At 69.8% G+C, this 17,083-nt stretch overlaps 1 protein-coding gene across 2 annotated transcripts; it reads left to right on the top strand.

Annotated features, from left to right (window-relative positions):
- Positions 1–279: 279 nt before the first annotated feature.
- EPN1 (epsin 1) lies at positions 280–15,644 on the top strand. Of its 2 annotated transcripts, XM_080645008.1 has the most exons (11): positions 280–536; positions 3,148–3,472; positions 6,995–7,244; positions 10,015–10,139; positions 12,241–12,315; positions 12,733–12,816; positions 13,516–13,819; positions 14,078–14,188; positions 14,307–14,393; positions 14,757–15,014; positions 15,098–15,644. In XM_080645008.1, exons 2-11 carry the CDS (start codon positions 3,245–3,247, stop codon positions 15,304–15,306), a joined length of 1,731 nt encoding a protein of 576 aa, XP_080501134.1. In that variant the 5' UTR covers positions 280–536; positions 3,148–3,244; the 3' UTR covers positions 15,307–15,644. The 2 variants fall into 2 exon arrangements, with proteins under 2 accessions (XP_080501134.1, XP_080501135.1); XM_080645009.1 differs by lacking the exon at positions 12,241–12,315 and having other exon boundaries at positions 301–536.
- The last annotated feature ends 1,439 nt before the right edge of the window (positions 15,645–17,083 follow it).

Below are 17,083 nucleotides of genomic sequence, written 5' to 3'. Positions count from 1 at the left end.
CACCCGCCTTCTCCGCCCGGGGTGTGTCCAGAGGAGGGTGCTGCGGTCCGGTCCCTGCGCGGGCTCCGTGCCAGGCTGGGGCGGAGGGGGAGCGGCCCGCCTCCTGGGCCCGGGCGCGGCCGCCCCGGGCCCTGGCGGCGGCGGGCGGAAGTGAGGCTGGCGAAGCCTGTCAACCGGGCCTCGCGCGCCGGAAGTGACGTTGTGCCGGTGGGTAGGGCCAAGGAAGCCGGTGCCGCGCAGACTCGGTAGTGGGCGCCGGGAGGGGCTCGCGGCCACTTCCGCTTCCGGTCCGTCGCCTCTTTCGGTTGCTTCCCGTCCGCTTGGAGGCTCCCCTTCCCCGCCCGGCTCTCCGCGCCCCTCCCGGGCGCCGGGCGGCGGGGCCGTCGTCGTGCGGTCCTCCGTGCGTCCGCGTGTCCGCCCGAGCGCGTTCCCGCCTCCGCTGCCCGCGGCTCGGCGCGCGCCCCGCGACACCGAGGCCGAGCGGGGCAGGGGGCTGCCCGCCATGACCCCCCGGAGCCCGGCGTGAGGGGGCCGAGGTGAGCGCGGGCCGGGCACGGGCCGGGGCGCGGGCGTCTGCCGGTCCCCGGTCGCCTCCGCGGCCGTGGCGTCTCGGCGCCGGGTGGGCCTGCACCGCCCGCGTCTCCGTCTTGGCGTCTGTCTCTGTCACCGCCTCGGCCTTGCTCGTGCCGTGCCTGTTTCGCCGTTTTACAAAGCACTGTCCCCGCGCGTCTGCGTGTCTGGTGGTCACGATTTCTGCTCACGTCTCGCTCCGGGCGTCCGTGTCCTCGGTCACCAGGTGTCTCTGTCCCTGCCCTGTCCCCTGCCCTCGCGCCGCGAGCCCCTCTCCGCGGGCCGGTGGCTGGGGCTCGGGCCCGCCCCTCCCCCAGGCCCCCGAGTCTGGTGCTGGCGATCCGGGCTCCGGAACCAGGCCCGCTGCTCGCTCGCCTGTGATGTCTATGGTGCCTCCTGCCGCCACCTCGCCGCGCCCGGGGCCTGGGGCGTTGGGGTGTTTGCAGCTGCTGCTCCTCGGGCCGCTGCTCGCTGGGCGTAGGGGGTGCCGGTGACGAGCCCGACACTGTCCGGCAGGTAGAAAGCGTGTCGTTGACCGCGGGGAGCCCTGCCCCCCCCCCCCCGCTGCAGGGTCTCTGTCCTGCCATGTAGATGTCGGTCATTTTGAGGGGCTCCTGGAGAATTTTGTCCAGCCCCCACCCTTTTTTGAATGGAAGGATGCTCTCCCACTCTTTGAAGAGCTAAGCAGCGTGGTCTCCTGCTAAGCAGCGTGGGTGGGACCTTAGCGAGCTGGTTGTGCTCCCCGTAAGCACACGGGGTCGGGGGTCGGGGCGGGGGGTCTTCCGATGCCCCCTTGGGGAAATGCTTGGGTTTCCTCTGAGAACTGCCCGCTCGCCTGGCACACTGGATGTGCCTGCCATCAGCCCTGCCCGGTGGGGGCTTCTCCCGCGTCGCACAGCAGAGGCTGCCGGGAGCAGATGGCCAGGGTGCGGGCCCAGATTCCCTCCGCGCGCTGTCACAGGGCTTTTCCTCGCCTCGCGTTGGTCAGCCCCAGGTCCCTGCTGCGTTTTGTCATTTTGCTTTTCTCTTCCTGCCTCCCCGCCTCTCTGGGGCTCAGGGCCCGAGGCCGGTTGGGACCCTGCCCATGTCACCTTGCCTGGGTAGCCCCTCTGCCCGCTTTCTCTGTTCCTCTTTCCCGTCTCTCTCATTCCCTTTCCCACACTGTCAGTCTTCCCACATCATCTCTTGTCCAGGTGTGCCTGGCCGTGGGCCGTGGCCGTCTCTCTCCAGCTCTTCACATCTCTCCCCAGTGCCTGGGCCTCCGCTCGTGGGCCTCAGCTGGGGGCGGGCTCAGCGGGTGTCTGTCGAGGCGGCGGGTTGCCGAAGCGATGGATGGTGGTGCTCAGAGCCTGCTCTGGAGCCAGGCTGCTCCCAGCTAAGGCCTGCGTCCTGGGCCGAGGGAGTCAGCGCCCTGGGCCTTGGTCGTCCCTTCCCCCCTACCCCCGCCCCGTGAGGTGCCATGAGTCATGGACTTGGGAGGATTCGTTGAGTTACTGTGTGTCCAGCACTTAGAGGAGCGCGGGGCGCGGGGTCAGGGCCGGGGAGGGACTGCTGGGGTTGTCCCGTTTGCCCGATGCTCGCCCTTTGATTCTTTCCCGCCACCCTGGTCCCCATTTAAAGGTATAACTACTTCTGGGGCCCAGGCCCGCCCAGCGGGTGGCCTTGGCTGGAATACTGAACCGCCCCTGGCCTGAGGCGCCTGCGAGAACGAGAACGCAGCTGCCCTGAAGTGTTAAGTGAGATAATGGACTCTGCCTCCCAGCGAGGACGCAGCCCAGGCCTGCGCTGCGCCTTATCTCCTCCTGAGCCTCCGCCTCACGCCCTTCCTCGCCCCCTCTGTGTGTGTCCCTGCCTCTGCCTGGGGTTCTGCCCCTCCACCCTGCTCCAGAGGTGTTTCCTGCCCCCCCCCCGCCCTTCCAGTTTATTGAAAGGCTCTTCCGTCCGGGCCAGCTGCTCTGATGGGAAAAGCAGTGTCCAGGGATAAGGTCTCTGCCCCCGGGCCTGGTGGGGGTCTGAGCCCCAGAGTCAGGCAGATGCGCCGTCACAGGCGAAGGGGCCCCGGAGGCCCTCCCAGCGGAGGAGGCCGCGGTGTCTGGCTGTTGAAGATCTGGGAAGTGGCGCCCTGGGGCAGAGTGGGAGTGACCGGTGACTAGGGAGAGGGAGGGCAGGGGACCAGCTCAGGACGCTGCCCACACGGGCAGCCTGCTCCCGCGCCCCGGTCCGCGCAGCTCCCTGAGGTGCCGGGGGAGCCCCGTTTCACAGAGAAGAAAGCTGAGGTGCGGGAGTTCTCAGCCCACCCAGGTGGCGGGCCAGGAAGTGCCGCGCTGGTGTGTCCCCTGGGCCCCGTCTGTCACTGCTCGCCTCGGTGAGCAGGGGCCCCGAGCAGGAAGGGGCTGAGCACGTTTGAGGAACCGAAATGGACGGGGGGAGGGGTGGCGACTAAACTGGAGGGGGGGGACCAGGGCCGGAGCCTCCGTGGTCACGGAGGACCCGTCCTTCCCGTGGCTGGCAGGGGGCCCTCGAGGGCAGGGTTCGGCCTGGGCCCCGTGTGTTTCCAAGCCCCCCTCTTCTCCTCAGATGCGGTGACCTGCCCGCCCTGCACTGCCTCCCTCCTCCAGCCGCCCCCTCTGCCCACGACCCGGGGGGCCCGCCCCTGGCGCCACCACCGTCCGCCATGTCGACCTCGTCGCTGCGGCGCCAGATGAAAAACATCGTCCACAACTACTCGGAGGCCGAGATCAAGGTCCGCGAGGCCACGAGCAACGACCCCTGGGGCCCGTCCAGCTCGCTCATGTCCGAGATCGCCGACCTCACCTACAACGTCGTCGCCTTCTCGGAGATCATGAGCATGATCTGGAAGCGGCTCAACGACCACGGCAAGAACTGGCGGCACGTCTACAAGGTCAGTGCCTGCCGGCAGGCGGGGGGCAGGCGGGGGTCACGCGCAGACAAACCCGTGGGCGGGCGCGGGGCTCGGCTGGGGCGCGAGGGCGGGTGCTCCGGACAGGCCGCGGCCGAGCCGGCTTCCGGAGGAGCCAGAGCCCGCGTCTTCCCGTAAGAGGTCGCTCGCGTTGCGTGGTGGCCACAAACGGGACGTCGTAGGGTTTGATTTTAACTGATTCTTGAAGAGTGGCCACTCCTTCCAGGAGTCACGCACCGGGAGGCCTGAGCAGGTGCATCACGTCCGTCCCCTGCCCCCGTCCAGTTCCCTCCGGCCGGGCCGTGGCCGCAGCCTCTGTCCTCCTGCGGGGCCCTGTCTGTGGACGTCCGAGCCACGTGGGGCCACGGACGGACCTCGGGCGCTTCCGTGGCCACATGCCCTTGTGGGAATCAGGGCTGTACCTTAGAGCGTGGCTTTACTGCACGCCGTTTACACCGCTTTTCGTAGGGAAACAAGGCCGGGTCCTAGCCATGAGGCCCCGTGGGGACATGAAGGACTTTTTTAAACGAGCGCGTCGCAGCCTGTGTGGGGGCTGACCCTGCTTGGCGGGACCAGCTGCACAAACACGACTGCCTTCGGCATTCTTTTTTTTTTTAATATATTTTATTGATATTTTGCAGAGAAGAAGGGAGAGGGATAGAGAGCTAGAAACATCGATGAGAGAGAAACATCGATCAGCTGCCTCCTGCACACCTCCCACTGGGGATGTGCCCGCAACCAAGGTACATGCCCTTGACCGGAATCGAACCCGGGACCCTTCAGTCCGCAGGCCGACGCTCTATCCACTGAGCCAAACCGGTTTCAGCAGCCTTCGGCATTCCTGCGTGGCCACGTGGGACAGGGATTTCTGGGTTGCAGGACGCCTGAGCGTGTCACTGGAGAAATGTGGCGGCAGTGCCGTCCACGCGCCCCAGCGGTGCACGCACGCACCCTTCCCCAGGGCCAGACCGACGGCCGGCAGCGCTCAGGCTGGCCTCCCGTTTGCTGCTCTGGGTAAAGGCGCGGCCGAGGGCGGGGGCTTGGGTTGGCGGCCAGGCCCCCCTGCGGGCGTGCGGCCTCGGCAGTCCCTGGACCTCCCTCCGTGTGCGGGTCCGGCCCAGGACTGTTGGAGGGGCCTCCTGCCGTCCCTTCCTCAGGAACCGTGGGGTGCGGGCCTGCTCCGTGGTGGACGCGCCTGGGGCCTGCGCGGGCCACGCTCTGTCCTGTGGAGGCAGCGCTGGTTCCCCGTTGAGGTGGACGGAGGCCTGGGGTCACCGTCACGGAGCAGGGAGGTCGGTGGGCGCAGCGGCCGATGATCATGTGGCGGTACCGGGAGCATCTCACCTGCTTCCTGTGGCCCGGGTCCCTGCCCGCCCGACAGACCGCGATTGGGTCATTGTTGAGTCAGTCTGTGATCATTTCCGGGCGAGCCTTTGGGTTTAGGTGAGAGAGGGCGGGCGGGGGACGGGGTGTGGCCTGGAGGGCGGGATGGCCGTGTGCGAGGCCCCGCCTGAGGCAGGGAACAGTGGCGGCACTTTCCCGTCTCCATGTTTCAGGGGAGGAAACGGAGGCAGAGAGGCTCGGCCCCCGTGTGCTGGCACTGGGAGGGGAGCCCCGGAGCCCCTTGACTTGGCTGTGTCATCTGCCTGTCCCAGGAGTGTGGGGTCTGGGCAGCAAACTGCAGCCAGGGGCCCAATCCGGCCCCCGCCTGTTTGTAAATAAAACTTTATCGGCACGAGGCCAGGCCTCTGGGCGTGCAGTGTGTCTGTTCTGTGGGGCACAGCGGTGGGGGCGGGGCAGAAAGCTGGCATGCTTCCCCCCTGGAGCCCCGGCGGCTCGGCGGCTGCTTTCGGGGATGGGGACGGCGGCGCTGTCTCGCTGCTGCTTGCACAGCACGTCCCCACTGCCCATTGCGGCCACCCCGGCACAGGCCCTGCCCGCTGTCCGCTGAGATTGTTCTAGAGCTTCTCGCAGCGGTTCTCGGGTCGGCCCCCATCGCTCCCGCCGTGTGGGAGGCTGACGCGTGTGGCAGCCATTCGGATGACCACATGGCAGCGTGCCCGTACCCGGCAGCCTGTTGCCTGGGGAGGGGGGAGGGGTGTTAGGGTCGTTTCCGGGTTCACCGTCTTCACCACAATCCCTAAGTCCCCAGCTCTGGAATGAACATTGTCAGGGTTCGTTCACACAGGGTGCGCCCAGGACGAGGCGAGGCCGTTTCCTGGCACTTGTGGGTCCCATGACGGGTGAGCGGGGTGCCCTCCGCCAGGGGGGCTGTGTCACGTGTGGGGAGCAGGGCCGGCAGGGTTCAGAGCCGCCTCCCGCCTCCCGCCTCCACGGGTGTGACTTGTCCTTCCCTCTCTCCTCCAACGCGCACACCTGGAGGGCCAGTTAAAGACTAACCTGCGACACGCCTTCGGGCCGTGCCAGGCCGGTCTGGCTCCCGTGTCAGTGGCCGGAGCAGGGCTCCCGCAGAGGTCACCGGTTCGAGGGCTTGCCTCCGTGCCAGGCCCTCCCCCAGCTCTTCCCTGTGTGGGTTTGGGGGCTCTGGGCAGCCCCTGGGACGGCCTGCGAGTTCTAAGGTGTGCCTTCTCCAGGGCCGCAGGCTCCCGGACCGCAGAGGCCTGCCACTGCCCGCCCCCCAGTTGATGTGACTCGGAAAGGCACCAAAGGCAGTTCCTCCTCCCCCGCCCCCGTCCCCTGTGGCTGCCCAGCATGTTGGTGTGAAGTTTCCCACTCACAGTTGTGGCTGCTCCGCCCTAGCCACCGACAGAGAGGGAGGGCTGGAGGGAAGGCAGTGCCAAGGGGGCGGGGCGGGAGGGGGCGGTGGGGGCACAGGGTGGTGCTGGGACTGCGGAGGGCACAGGGTGGGAGGGGGCGGTGGGGGTGCAGGGTGGTGCTGGGACTGCGGAGGGCGCAGGGTGGGAGGGGGCGGTGGGGGTGCAGGGTGGTGCTGGGACTGCGGAGGGCACAGGGTGGGAGGGGGGCGGTGGGGGCACAGGGTGGTGCTGGGACTGCGGAGGGCGCAGGGTGGGATGGGGCGGTGGGGGTGCAGGGTGGTGCTGGGACTGCGGAGGGCACAGGGTGGGAGGGGGCGGTGGGGGCGCAGGGTGGTGCCGGGACGTGGAGAAAGCAGTGCCAAGGGGGCGGGACGAGAGGGGCGGTCTGGCTCGGGTCTGTGGGAACGGGTTCTGGTGGTGGGGAAGGCGACCTGGCCTGGACGGCAGTCATCTGTCTCCATACACTTTAGATTTGCGTCTCACAGCGGCTGGGTCCGCCTCCGGAGGCCCGGGGCTGGGTGGCGGCCGCTCTGTGGAGCTGCTGTCTGGCCCTGCCGTGTGGGTTCTGCTGTGCTGGTGCCGCGGTCGCTCCGGGCCCCGTGCGTCAGGTCCCGCGGGGGCACGGTCAGCGCCGCCTTCCCCTCAGGCTGTGGCCCTGTGTCGTGTGGGCAGGCCCGGGGCTGGCGCTGGGACCTGAGTGACCGCGGTGCCCCCCCCCCCCCCCCAGGCCATGACGCTGATGGAGTACCTCATCAAGACGGGCTCGGAGCGCGTGTCGCAGCAGTGCAAGGAGAACATGTACGCCGTGCAGACGCTCAAGGACTTCCAGTACGTGGACCGCGACGGCAAGGACCAGGGCGTCAACGTGCGAGAGAAGGCCAAGCAGCTGGTGGCCCTGCTGCGCGACGAGGACCGGCTGCGGGAGGAGCGAGCCCACGCGCTCAAGACCAAGGAGAAGCTGGCGCAGACGGCCACGGGTGAGCCGTGCCCCGTGGCCCCGCAGCTGGCCGCCCCCCGCCCCGCCCCGCTGCTCCTGGCCCTCCTCACCTGCGCCCACCCCCAGGTGCCAGCTGAGCTGTGCCCTGCGCAGCAGCCGGGCCCTGGAGCGGGCTGGGTGCGCACAGTCCTGTCTGCCAGTGGCAGTGCCCGGGAGGAGAGAGTGCCGCGGAGGGGAGAGGGCTCCCCAGCCCCGTGGTCAGGGACAGCCCCGGGGGAGGGCGCGCCCCCCGAGCAGCCTGGCCGGGGAGGAGCAGGTGGCCCGAGGCCCCGGAGGCCGGGTGAGGCCCAGCCCAGCGGTGGTGGGGGAGCAGCTGGAGGCAGGACCCGCTGTTGAACTTCAAGAAGTTGGTGGTGGGGTAAGCGAGCTCAGTTTGGGGGTGGTGACCAGCATTGGGAACAGAGGCACTGGGGCGTCTGCGTGTGTCCCCCCGTGGAAGGCCACATCCTCGGGAGCTTCCCGTTTGACCACTGCGGGGGAAGGCGTGTGTCCTGGGCAGACGGGCGTCGGCGCGGTGGGCCACACGGCCTAGACTCGGTTCACGTCGCCGGGACAGTGACCTGGTGGGGCCCGGGGACCCGAGGGGCCGGGCAGTTCCAGGCGGTGGGGAGGGGGTGCCTGTGGACAACGGGGTGCAGAGGAGTCTTGGTGAGCAATGACAGGAGGCGGAGGCACTGGGGCCTGCGGGAAGGACAGATGCCCGGGGAGCCGTGACCCCTGCCTGGCGCAGGAGCCTGGCGTGTTGGGAGGGCTGGCGTTCTGCTCGGACCTGTCACATTGCTCTCCGCCCAGCACCCACTCGGAGGTCAGGGACACGGGTGCCCAGGTCATGGGACCAGCACCCATTCGGAGGTCAGGGACACGGGTGCCCAGGTCACGGGACCAGCACCCATTCGGAGGTCAGGGACACGGGTGCCCAGGTCATGGGACCAGCACCCACTCGGAGGTCAGGGACACATGTGCCCAGGTCACAGGGGACCAGCACCCACTCGGAGGTCAGGGACACGGGTGCCCAGGTCACAGGGGACCAGCACCCACTCGGAGGTCAGGGACACGGGTGCCCAGGTCACAGGGGACCAGCACCCACTCGGAGGTCAGGGACACATGTGCCCAGGTCACAGGGGACCAGCACCCACTCGGAGGTCAGGGACACGGGTGCCCAGGTCACAGGGGACCAGCACCCACTCGGAGGTCAGGGACACGGGTGCCCAGGTCACAGGGGACCAGCACCCACTCGGAGGTCAGGGACACGCCCAGGCCACGGGGCGGGGGGGGCGGCCAGCACCCACTTGGAGGACAGGGACACGCCCGCCCGGGACTCACTCCCCCAGGCCGGGGGAGGAGGGCTCTCAGCTGCTGCTTTGCCCTCAGGGCCGCCCCTCGAGGCGCAGGGGTGAGGCTCAGACCTTGAGGTGTCAGTTGTGTGAGCTTTTCTCAGGGACTTGAGATATTATTCATCTTTTGATTTTTCTCTCCCAACCACTTAAACAATGAAACCCTTTTTTGGCTTATGGGCCCACGAGGGGGTTTGCTGACCGAGCCCTGGGGGCCGTGGAGGGGGCCAGGAGCCTCCGGGCAGGGCGCCGTTGGCCTGGAGCTCTGAGTGGGGATGGCCTGGGGCTGAGTGGGGATGGCCTGGGGCTGAGTGGGGATGGCCTGGGGCTCTGAGTGGGGATGGCCTGGGGCTCTGGCTCTGAGTGGGGATGGCCTGGGGCTCTGAGTGGGGATGGCCTGGGGCTGAGTGGGGATGGCCTCGGGCTCTGAGTGGGGATGGCCTGGGGCTCTGAGTGGGGATGGCCTGGGGCTCTGAGTGGGGATGGCCTGGGGCTCTGAGTGGGGATGGCCTGGGGCTGAGTGGGGATGGCCTGGGGCTGAGTGGGGATGGCCTGGGGCTGAGTGGGGATGGCCTGGGGCTGAGTGGGGATGGCCTGGGGCTGAGTGCGGATGGCCTGGGGCTGAGTGCGGATGGCCTGGGGCTGAGTGGGGATGGCCTGGGGCTGAGTGCGGATGGCCTGGGGCTGAGTGCGGATGGCCTGGGGCTGAGTGGGGATGGCCTGGAGCTGAGTGGGGATGGCCTGGGGTTCTGAGTGCGGATGGCCTGGGGCTGAGTGGGGATGGCCTGGGGCTCTGAGTGGGGATGGCCTGGGGCTCTGAGTGGGGATGGCCTGGGGCTGAGTGGGGATGGCCTGGGGCTCTGAGTGGGGATGGCCTGGGGCTCTGAGTGGGGATGGCCTGGGGCTGAGTGGGGATGGCCTGGGGTTCTGAGTGCGGATGGCCTGGGGCTGAGTGGGGATGGCCTGGGGCTCTGAGTGGGGCGCTGCTGCCCTGGTGCCTCTGCTTCTCCAGGAGCCTCTGCTGGGCCTCGGGCTAGGTGGGAGGGGCAGGGTGGTCTGGTCGGCTCAGCTCCTGTCGCCTGCCCCAGCCTCCCCTCAGCTCCTCCCGTCTCTCCATCCTTCCTTCGTCCATGACTCCCGAATGCCCACGGACCTTAGCTGTCAGCCAGCCCTGGACAGCGAGGCCTGGCCCCCCGGGACGTGCACAGAGGTCCCCCAAGTCCCCCCTCTGCAGGCTGTCCTTCCCTGGCCTGTCCTCCCAGTGGGGCTGTGGGGGCTCAGCTCAGGCCCCTCCCCCACTCCTAGGGAGCCTGGGGTCTGGGCCCCAGATGGGCTTTGGGGCGGCTGGGCTGGAAGCAGGAGGTCGGGCTCTGGGGCTCCCTGTCTTCTCTGTCTCACTGGCCACCCCTTCCCCAGCCTCCTCAGCAGCAGTGGGCTCGGGGGGCCCGCCCGAGGCCGAGCAGGCGTGGCCGCAGAGCAGCGGGGAGGAGGAGCTGCAGCTGCAGCTGGCCTTGGCCATGAGCAAGGAGGAGGCGGACCAGGTACCCAGGGCCTGGCGTGGGGTGGGCGTGGCCGCAGGTTTGACTTTTGTTCTGCCATCCCATCTCCATGCCCCCCCCCCCCCCCCCCCCGCCCTCTGCCCTCTCGGAGGCCTGCTGTCTCCCTGTCTCTGCTCACCCTGGGCCCTGTGCTCTGCTGCCTCCCTCCCTCCGCCCTGGGGCTCCCTTCTCTCCCCCCCTTCCCTCCCCTCCCCTCCCTCTCCCCTTTTCTCCCCTCCCTTCCCTCCCCTCCCCTCCCCTCCCTCCCCTGCCCTTCCCTCCCCTTCTTCCCCTCCCCTCTCTCCCCTCCCCTCCCCTCCCCTCCCCTCCCCTCTCCTCACTACCCTCCACTTCCCTCCCCTCCCTCCCCTGCCCTCCTCTCCCTCCCCTGCCCTTCCCTCCCCTTCTTCCCCTCCCCTCTCTCCCCTCCCCTCCCCTCCCCTCTCCTCACTACCCTCCCCCTGCCCTCCCCACCCTCCCCCTGCCCTCCCCTCCATTCTCTCTCCCTTCCCTCCCCTCCCTTCCTCCTCTCCCTCCCCTCCCCTCCCCTTCCCTCCCCTCCCTCTTCTTCCTTCCCCTCCTCACCCTGGAGGCTTGTTCTGCTCTGCTCTGGCTCTGCCCGCCCCTCCCCAGTTTGGGGACCATTTCTCTGTGTCTTTGTGTCAGTCTGTCTGTCTTTGTCTGTATGTATCTCTGTGTCTGCCTCCCCTCTCCCTCTCTCCCTCTCTCTCTCTCTCCCTCTCCCTCTCTCTCTCCCCCCGCCCCCCCCCGCCCCGCCCTCACACTGTCTCTCCCCCCGCCCCCCCCCCGCCCCGCCCTCACACTGTCTCTCCCCCCGCCCCCCCCCGCCCGCCCTCACACTGTCTCTCCCCCCGCCCCCCCCGCCCGCCCTCACACTGTCTCTCCCCAGCCCCCCCCCCCCGCCCTCACACTGTCTCTCCCCCAGCCCCCCCCCCGCCCCCCCCCGCCCTCACACTGTCTCTCCCCCCGCCCCCCCCCCGCCCTCTGCCCTCTCGGAGGCCTGCTGTCTCCCTGTCTCTGCTCACCCTGGGCCCTGTGCTCTGCTGCCTCCCTCCCTCCGCCCTGGGGCTCCCTTCTCTCCCCCCCTTCCCTCCCTCTCCCCTCCCTCCCCTTTTCTCCCCTCCCTTCCCTCCCCTCCCCTCCCCTCCCTCCCCTGCCCTTCCCTCCCCTTCTTCCCCTCCCCTCTCTCCCCTCCCCTCCCCTCCCCTCCCCTCCCCTCTCCTCACTACCCTCCACTTCCCTCCCCTCCCTCCCCTGCCCTCCTCTCCCTCCCCTGCCCTTCCCTCCCCTTCTTCCCCTCCCCTCTCTCCCCTCCCCTCCCCTCCCCTCTCCTCACTACCCTCCCCTGCCCTCCCCACCCTCCCCTGCCCTCCTCTCCATTCTCTCTCCCTTCCCTCCCCTCCCCTTCCTCCTCTCCCTCCCCTCCCCTCCCCTTCCCTCCCCTCCCTCTTCTTCCTTCCCCTCCTCACCCTGGAGGCTTGTTCTGCTCTGCTCTGGCTCTGCCCGCCCCTCCCCAGTTTGGGGACCATTTCTCTGTGTCTTTGTGTCAGTCTGTCTGTCTTTGTCTGTATGTATCTCTGTGTCTGCCTCCCCTCTCCCTCTCTCCCTCTCTCTCTCTCTCCCTCTCCCTCTCTCTCTCCCCCCGCCCCCCCCCCCGCCCTCACACTGTCTCTCCCCCCGCCCCCCCCCCGCCCGCCCTCACACTGTCTCTCCCCCCGCCCCCCCCGTCTCTCCCCCCGCCCCCCCCGCCCGCCCTCACACTGTCTCTCCCCCAGCCCCCCCCCCCGCCCTCACACTGTCTCTCCCCCAGCCCCCCCCGCCCGCCCTCACACTGTCTCTCCCCCAGCCCCCCCCCCCCCGCCCTCACACTGTCTCTCCCCCCGCCCCCCCGCCCGCCCTCACACTGTCTCTCCCCCGCCCCCCCCGCCCTCACACTGTCTCTCCCCCCGCCCCCCCCCGCCCTCACACTGTCTCTCCCCCCGCCCCCCCCCCCGCCCGCCCTCACACTGTCTCTCCCCCAGCCCCCCCCCCGCCCTCACACTGTCTCTCCCCCCCGCCCGCCCTCACACTGTCTCTCCCCCAGCCCCCGTCCTGCGGCCCCGAGGATGACGTCCAGCTCCAGCTGGCCCTTAGTTTGAGCCGAGAGGAGCACGATAAGGTCAGAGAGGCTCCCGCCCGCCCGCCCGCAGGCCCTGGGGCCCGCCCCGTCCCACCGCCTCTGACCTTCCCCAGGCCCGCCCGCCCCGTCCCTCCTCGCTGACATGCTGGCACCGCAGCCTCTGTGGCTGTGGACCTTGGGGGACGGAGCCCCGTGACGCCTGCTCAGGTGTCAGACAGACAGACAGCGAGGGCCTCTCCCTCCCCGGCAGCCGGGCCTCCCCTCCTCCTGTGCAAACTGTGCTTCCCGCCCTCCGAGCAGTGTCCTCATCCCGCCTTCCCGCCGCCCCGTCCCCCCTTCCCACATGTCGTCCGCATCCCATTTTAAGTTTCGGTCACCTTCGTCTGGGCGGGAGGGGGTTCAGGCGTCTGGTCACTCAGCCTGACCTCCTGCCGCCTGCCTTCGTGGCCCAAACAGGAGGAGCGGATCCGCCGTGGGGATGACCTGAGGCTGCAGATGGCCATAGAGGAGAGCAAGCGGGAGACCGGGGGTCAGGAGGAGGTGGGTGCGGGGAGGAGGTGGGTGCGGGGAGGAGGTGGGTGTGGGCTTGGAGGAGGTGGGTGCGGGAGGAGGTGGGTGCTGGGAGGAGGTGGGTGTGGGCTTGGAGGAGGTGGGTGCGGGGAGGAGGTGGGTGCGGGGAGGAGGCCAGTGTGGGCCCTGCCCTGGGTGCAGGGGGATGCGTCCCCGCTGCCTGTCCTGTAGCCTGGCACTGTGGGTGTCCCCGGTGTCTTCCCAGCAAGGCCGTGGCTGCGGGTCAGGAGGCTGGTCCCCAGGGTGGGGACTGACCCCTGGCCAGTGAGGGGCGGCATAGCTCCTGGCTGGTGTGGCCACGGGCCTCCTTGCTGCTTGCATCCTGAGGGGGGTGGTCACCTCCACATCCCAGAGACCGGCGGGACCGGGAACCTGGGGTGGGGGTGGGGGGTGCAGCGCCGGCCAGGCCAGGTGGACGCGGGTGCACCCATCAGCGGCTTGGTGCAGGGCGTGGGGACAGCCCTGCCGGCGCATCCTTGGCCGCTGTCTCATTTCTGCAGGGGCCATGGTGGGCACAGCGGGGGGTGGGGGGTAAGGGTGGGGAGGGCCGGGTGCTGGGCTCAGGTACCGGGATCGGGGGTGCCGGCCTCGTCCCCCTGTCTCTGGATGCCACCCTGTGCTGTCTCCCCTCCGTCCTGTCCTGCTCACCCCTCACCCCTTTCTCTGCAGTCGTCCCTCATGGATCTCGCTGACGTCTTTACGGCCCCGGCTCCTCCGACGGCTTCAGACCCCTGGGGGGGCCCAGCACCCATGGCCACTGCCATCCCCACAGCCACCCCTGCCTCGGACCCTTGGGGGGGACCTCCTGTTCCTCCAGCTGCTGACCCCTGGGGTGGTCCGGCCCCTACCCCGGCCTCCGGGGACCCCTGGAGGCCTGCTGCCCCTGCGGGGCCCCCGGCTGACCCTTGGGGTGGGACCCAGGCCCCTGCAGCTGGAGAAGGGCCCACCCCTGACCCGTGGGGGAGCTCGGACGGTGAGTGCCAGCCCCAGGTCCGGGCAGTCCTGGGCCTCAGATCGCTCCGACGAGAGCCTGGCGGAGGGGGCGGGCAGCCGGGAGGGCGCGGGGCTGGGGCAGGGGGGGCCTCCCCACTGCCCACTGAACCTGATGAGGGGCGGGGCGGGGCCTGGCGCAGAGGGGTGAGGGCAGGGGCCCCGGCGCCACAGATTCGAGGAGACCGACCCCATCTGCCACAGGTGGGCCCCAGCCCCTCACGCGCCTCCTTCTCACCAGGTGGGGCCCTGGTTGGTGGACCCCCAGCTGCTGATCCCTGGGCCCCAGCCCCGGCCTTCTCGGACCCCTGGGGGGGGTCACCTGCCAAGCCCAGCGCCAACGGCACTGCAGGTACCGGGCAGGCCTGGGCGGGGCAGAGTTTGGAGGGATCCCCGCGCAGGGAGCGGGGGAGGGCAGCCCCCGGGAGCTGCGTGTGCATCCTGACCCCGTGGCCCTGTGACCCCCACAGTGGTCGGGGGCTTCGACGCGGAGCCTGATGAGTTCTCTGACTTTGACCGACTACGCACAGCCCTGCCGACCTCAGGGAGCAGCACAGGTGAGCGCCCGCCCGCCCCCCATGTCCCCCACCCCTTGCCTGTTCCCCGAGAGCCTCCCAGGCAGGGGCAGAGTTGGTGGGTGTGCAGCCCATATGAGAAAGCCCAGTGTGCTAAGTGCTCGGATTGCCGACTTAGAGCAAAGTGGGGCAACAGCCCTCGCTTCCCTCGCTGGTCTCTGGCCTCCCGCCCCCACGGTTCTCCCTGTGTGTGCCCTGCGCAGCCTCCCTCACCTGCCCCGCCCCCCGCCCCCGCCCCCCGCCCCCTGCCCCCTGCCCCCCGCCCCCAGCCCCAGCCCGCCCGCCCCATTCCCACCGCGCTGTGGGCCTGGCGCTGCCGCTCCACCCTGGCCTCTGCCCTCCCAGGGGAGCTGCAGCTGCTGGCCGGGGAGGTGCCGGCCCGCAGCCCCGGGGCCTTCGACATGAGCGGGGTCGAGGGCTCTCTGTCCGAGGCTGTGGGGAGCCCCCCGCCCAAGGCTGCCCCGACCCCCACGCCGCCCACACGGAAGACGCCGGAGTCGTTCCTGGGGCCCAACGCAGCCCTCGTGGACCTGGACTCCCTGGTGACCCGGCCGGGCCCCACGCTCCCGGGAGCCAAGGCCTCCAACCCCTTCCTGCCCAGCGGTGAGTGGCCTCGGAGCAGGGGTGCCGGGGGCCCCTCCCGCGGGCAGGCCCTGACCGTGCTGTGCGCCTCTCTTCTCCTGCAGGAGCCCCGGCCACCGGCCCCTCCGTCACCAACCCCTTCCAGCCCGCACCCCCTGCGACGCTCACCCTGAACCAGCTCCGGCTCAGCCCCGGGCCCCCGGTCCCGGGGGCGCCACCGACGTACATCTCTCCCCTGGGCGGGGGCCCAGGCCTGCCCCCCATCCTGCCCCCGGGCCCTCCGGCCCCCAACACTAACCCCTTCCTCCTATAAGCCGGGGCTGGGGGCTTGGCCTGGCCAGCCCCGCCCGCTCCCGGGGACACCAGTGTTGTGAGTGCATGTGAAGCGGGCCCAGCGCCCTCCCTCCTGGGGCCACTCACACTACACCTCTTCCCCCTCCCCCACCGCCCGAGAAACGACCTGGGGGATGGGGAGGTGCCGGCCCGAGGGGGACCCTTCCGAGGCATTAGAAGGAGGGACGCAGGCCCCGTCCCCCTCCTCCCGCTCCTGACTGGCCCCTTGATCAGTGTTGAGCCTCCTCCCCGCACATCCTCGGTGAATCCTTGGTGATGATTTTGGCAACTTCGGGAATAAATGGCAATTCTCATGGGCGTGGCTCCCACAGTTCCCATCCGCTGCACGGGGCCCTTCACCCTGGAGGCCCAGGCTGTGGGGGCGGCACCCCTGGTTTCCCACCCTCCTGGGGCTGTGGGTGGGCTGTGGGGTGCCCGGCAGGGGTGCCGCCTCAGCAGCCTTTGTTCTTGCCCAGCAGACACCTGGCACAGGTGAGGGGACGCGAGCAGAGCGCGTCACCGGCCAAGGGAGCGGCTGAGCCGGCCGGGGTGGCCTGTGACCCCCCAGGGGGTGGCAGAGGGAGCGGGTGTGGGTGGAGGCCTCAGCGCACCGGGTGGGTTGGATGGGCGGGCAGGCGGGTGGCCCTGGAGCCCTCAGGCGGCTGCTTCAGGGCTGGGTGCTGGGACAGTGGTCCCCGGGGAGCAGTGGGGCTGCTGCCGAGGATGCGGGGCCTAGTGAGGGGGAAGAGGGGGAGGGGGCTGCCTTCCGGGCCTTTAAAGAAGCGGAAGGGCCCTGGCTGAGCTCAGTGAGTGTCAGCCTCCACTCCACATTGCAGGTTTGATCCCCGCTCAGGCGCACAGAGGCAGCCAATGCGGTAACAAGTAGGACACAGCCCTGGCCGGTGTGGCTCAGGGGATAGAGCGTCCGCCTGCGGACTGAAGGGTCTCGGGTTCGGTTCCCAGTCAGGGCCACATGCCTGGGTCCCCAGTGGGGGACGTGCAGGAGGCAGCCGATCCATGGTTCTCCCTCTCCCTCTCTGCAACCAATAACAATATATTTATTAAAACAAGTAGGACAAGAACAAGCTCTCCCTTCCACTCTCTGAGATCAACACAACATTAAAAGAAGTGGGGAAGGCGGTGAAGTAAAGCCAACTGCCGTTTTCTCCGCGTGTTTGCCTCGGGGAGGGGGCAGGACCCGGCGCTGCGGGCTCCGGCCCAGGCGGGTGTGCATGCGGGCCTCTGCCGCCCACGGAGCTGCCGCGGGTCGGACCACCGCTGCCCGAGCCCTGAGCACGGGCTTGCAGGGGCCGGGCCTCCCTGCCTGTCGGAGGGTCATTCCTGCCTCCCGGTTCAATTCCGCTTCGCGTGCCTCCTGTTTTTCTCCGAATTCGCCTCCGGAGCCCGCGCGGGTCCGATGTCGGGCTTGGGCCAGGCCGCCCCGGCCTTTATGGGCTGTGAAGGGTCGTGGGGGTGCGGTTCTGGCGGCCCCTGTCCTGAAGGCTGGAGCTGCGGGGCTCCGGGTCCATCTGGTTCAGGGTCTGGACCTGGCCGGGCGCTGTGCAGCCAGCAGGGGGCGCCCGAGGCCAGGCCTGGCGGCGGCTGGGAGCTCAGCCACTGGGCCTGCCTCCCCCGCCCCGGCCACCGGCCCGCCTCCCCCGCCTGCTCCAGAGCCTCTGGGCCGCAGCCGCCTCGCTGCGTGGGTGCTTCTGCAGGGACTCCGACTGCCCGGTTCGCAGGCCCCGAGCGCAGCCCCG

This window comes from Plecotus auritus (assembly GCF_963455305.1).
Source record: "Plecotus auritus genome assembly, chromosome: 10".
NCBI lineage: Eukaryota > Metazoa > Chordata > Mammalia > Chiroptera > Vespertilionidae > Plecotus > Plecotus auritus.
Note: the sequence above shows the minus strand (reverse complement) of the source record. Positions and strands in the feature narration are given on the sequence as shown.

What these genes read in the sequence shown, in the direction of transcription:
- EPN1 (XM_080645008.1), top strand. Translation starts at nt 3,245, where the DNA reads ATGTCGACCTCGTCGCTGCGGCGCCAGATGAAAAACATCGTCCACAAC. An exon ending in GACCTCAGGGAGCAGCACAG is followed by an intron (nt 14,394 to 14,756) that starts GTGAGCGCCCGC and finishes CTGCCCTCCCAG; the next exon opens with GGGAGCTGCAGCTGCTGGCC. An exon ending in CAACCCCTTCCTGCCCAGCG is followed by an intron (nt 15,015 to 15,097) that starts GTGAGTGGCCTC and finishes CTTCTCCTGCAG; the next exon opens with GAGCCCCGGCCACCGGCCCC.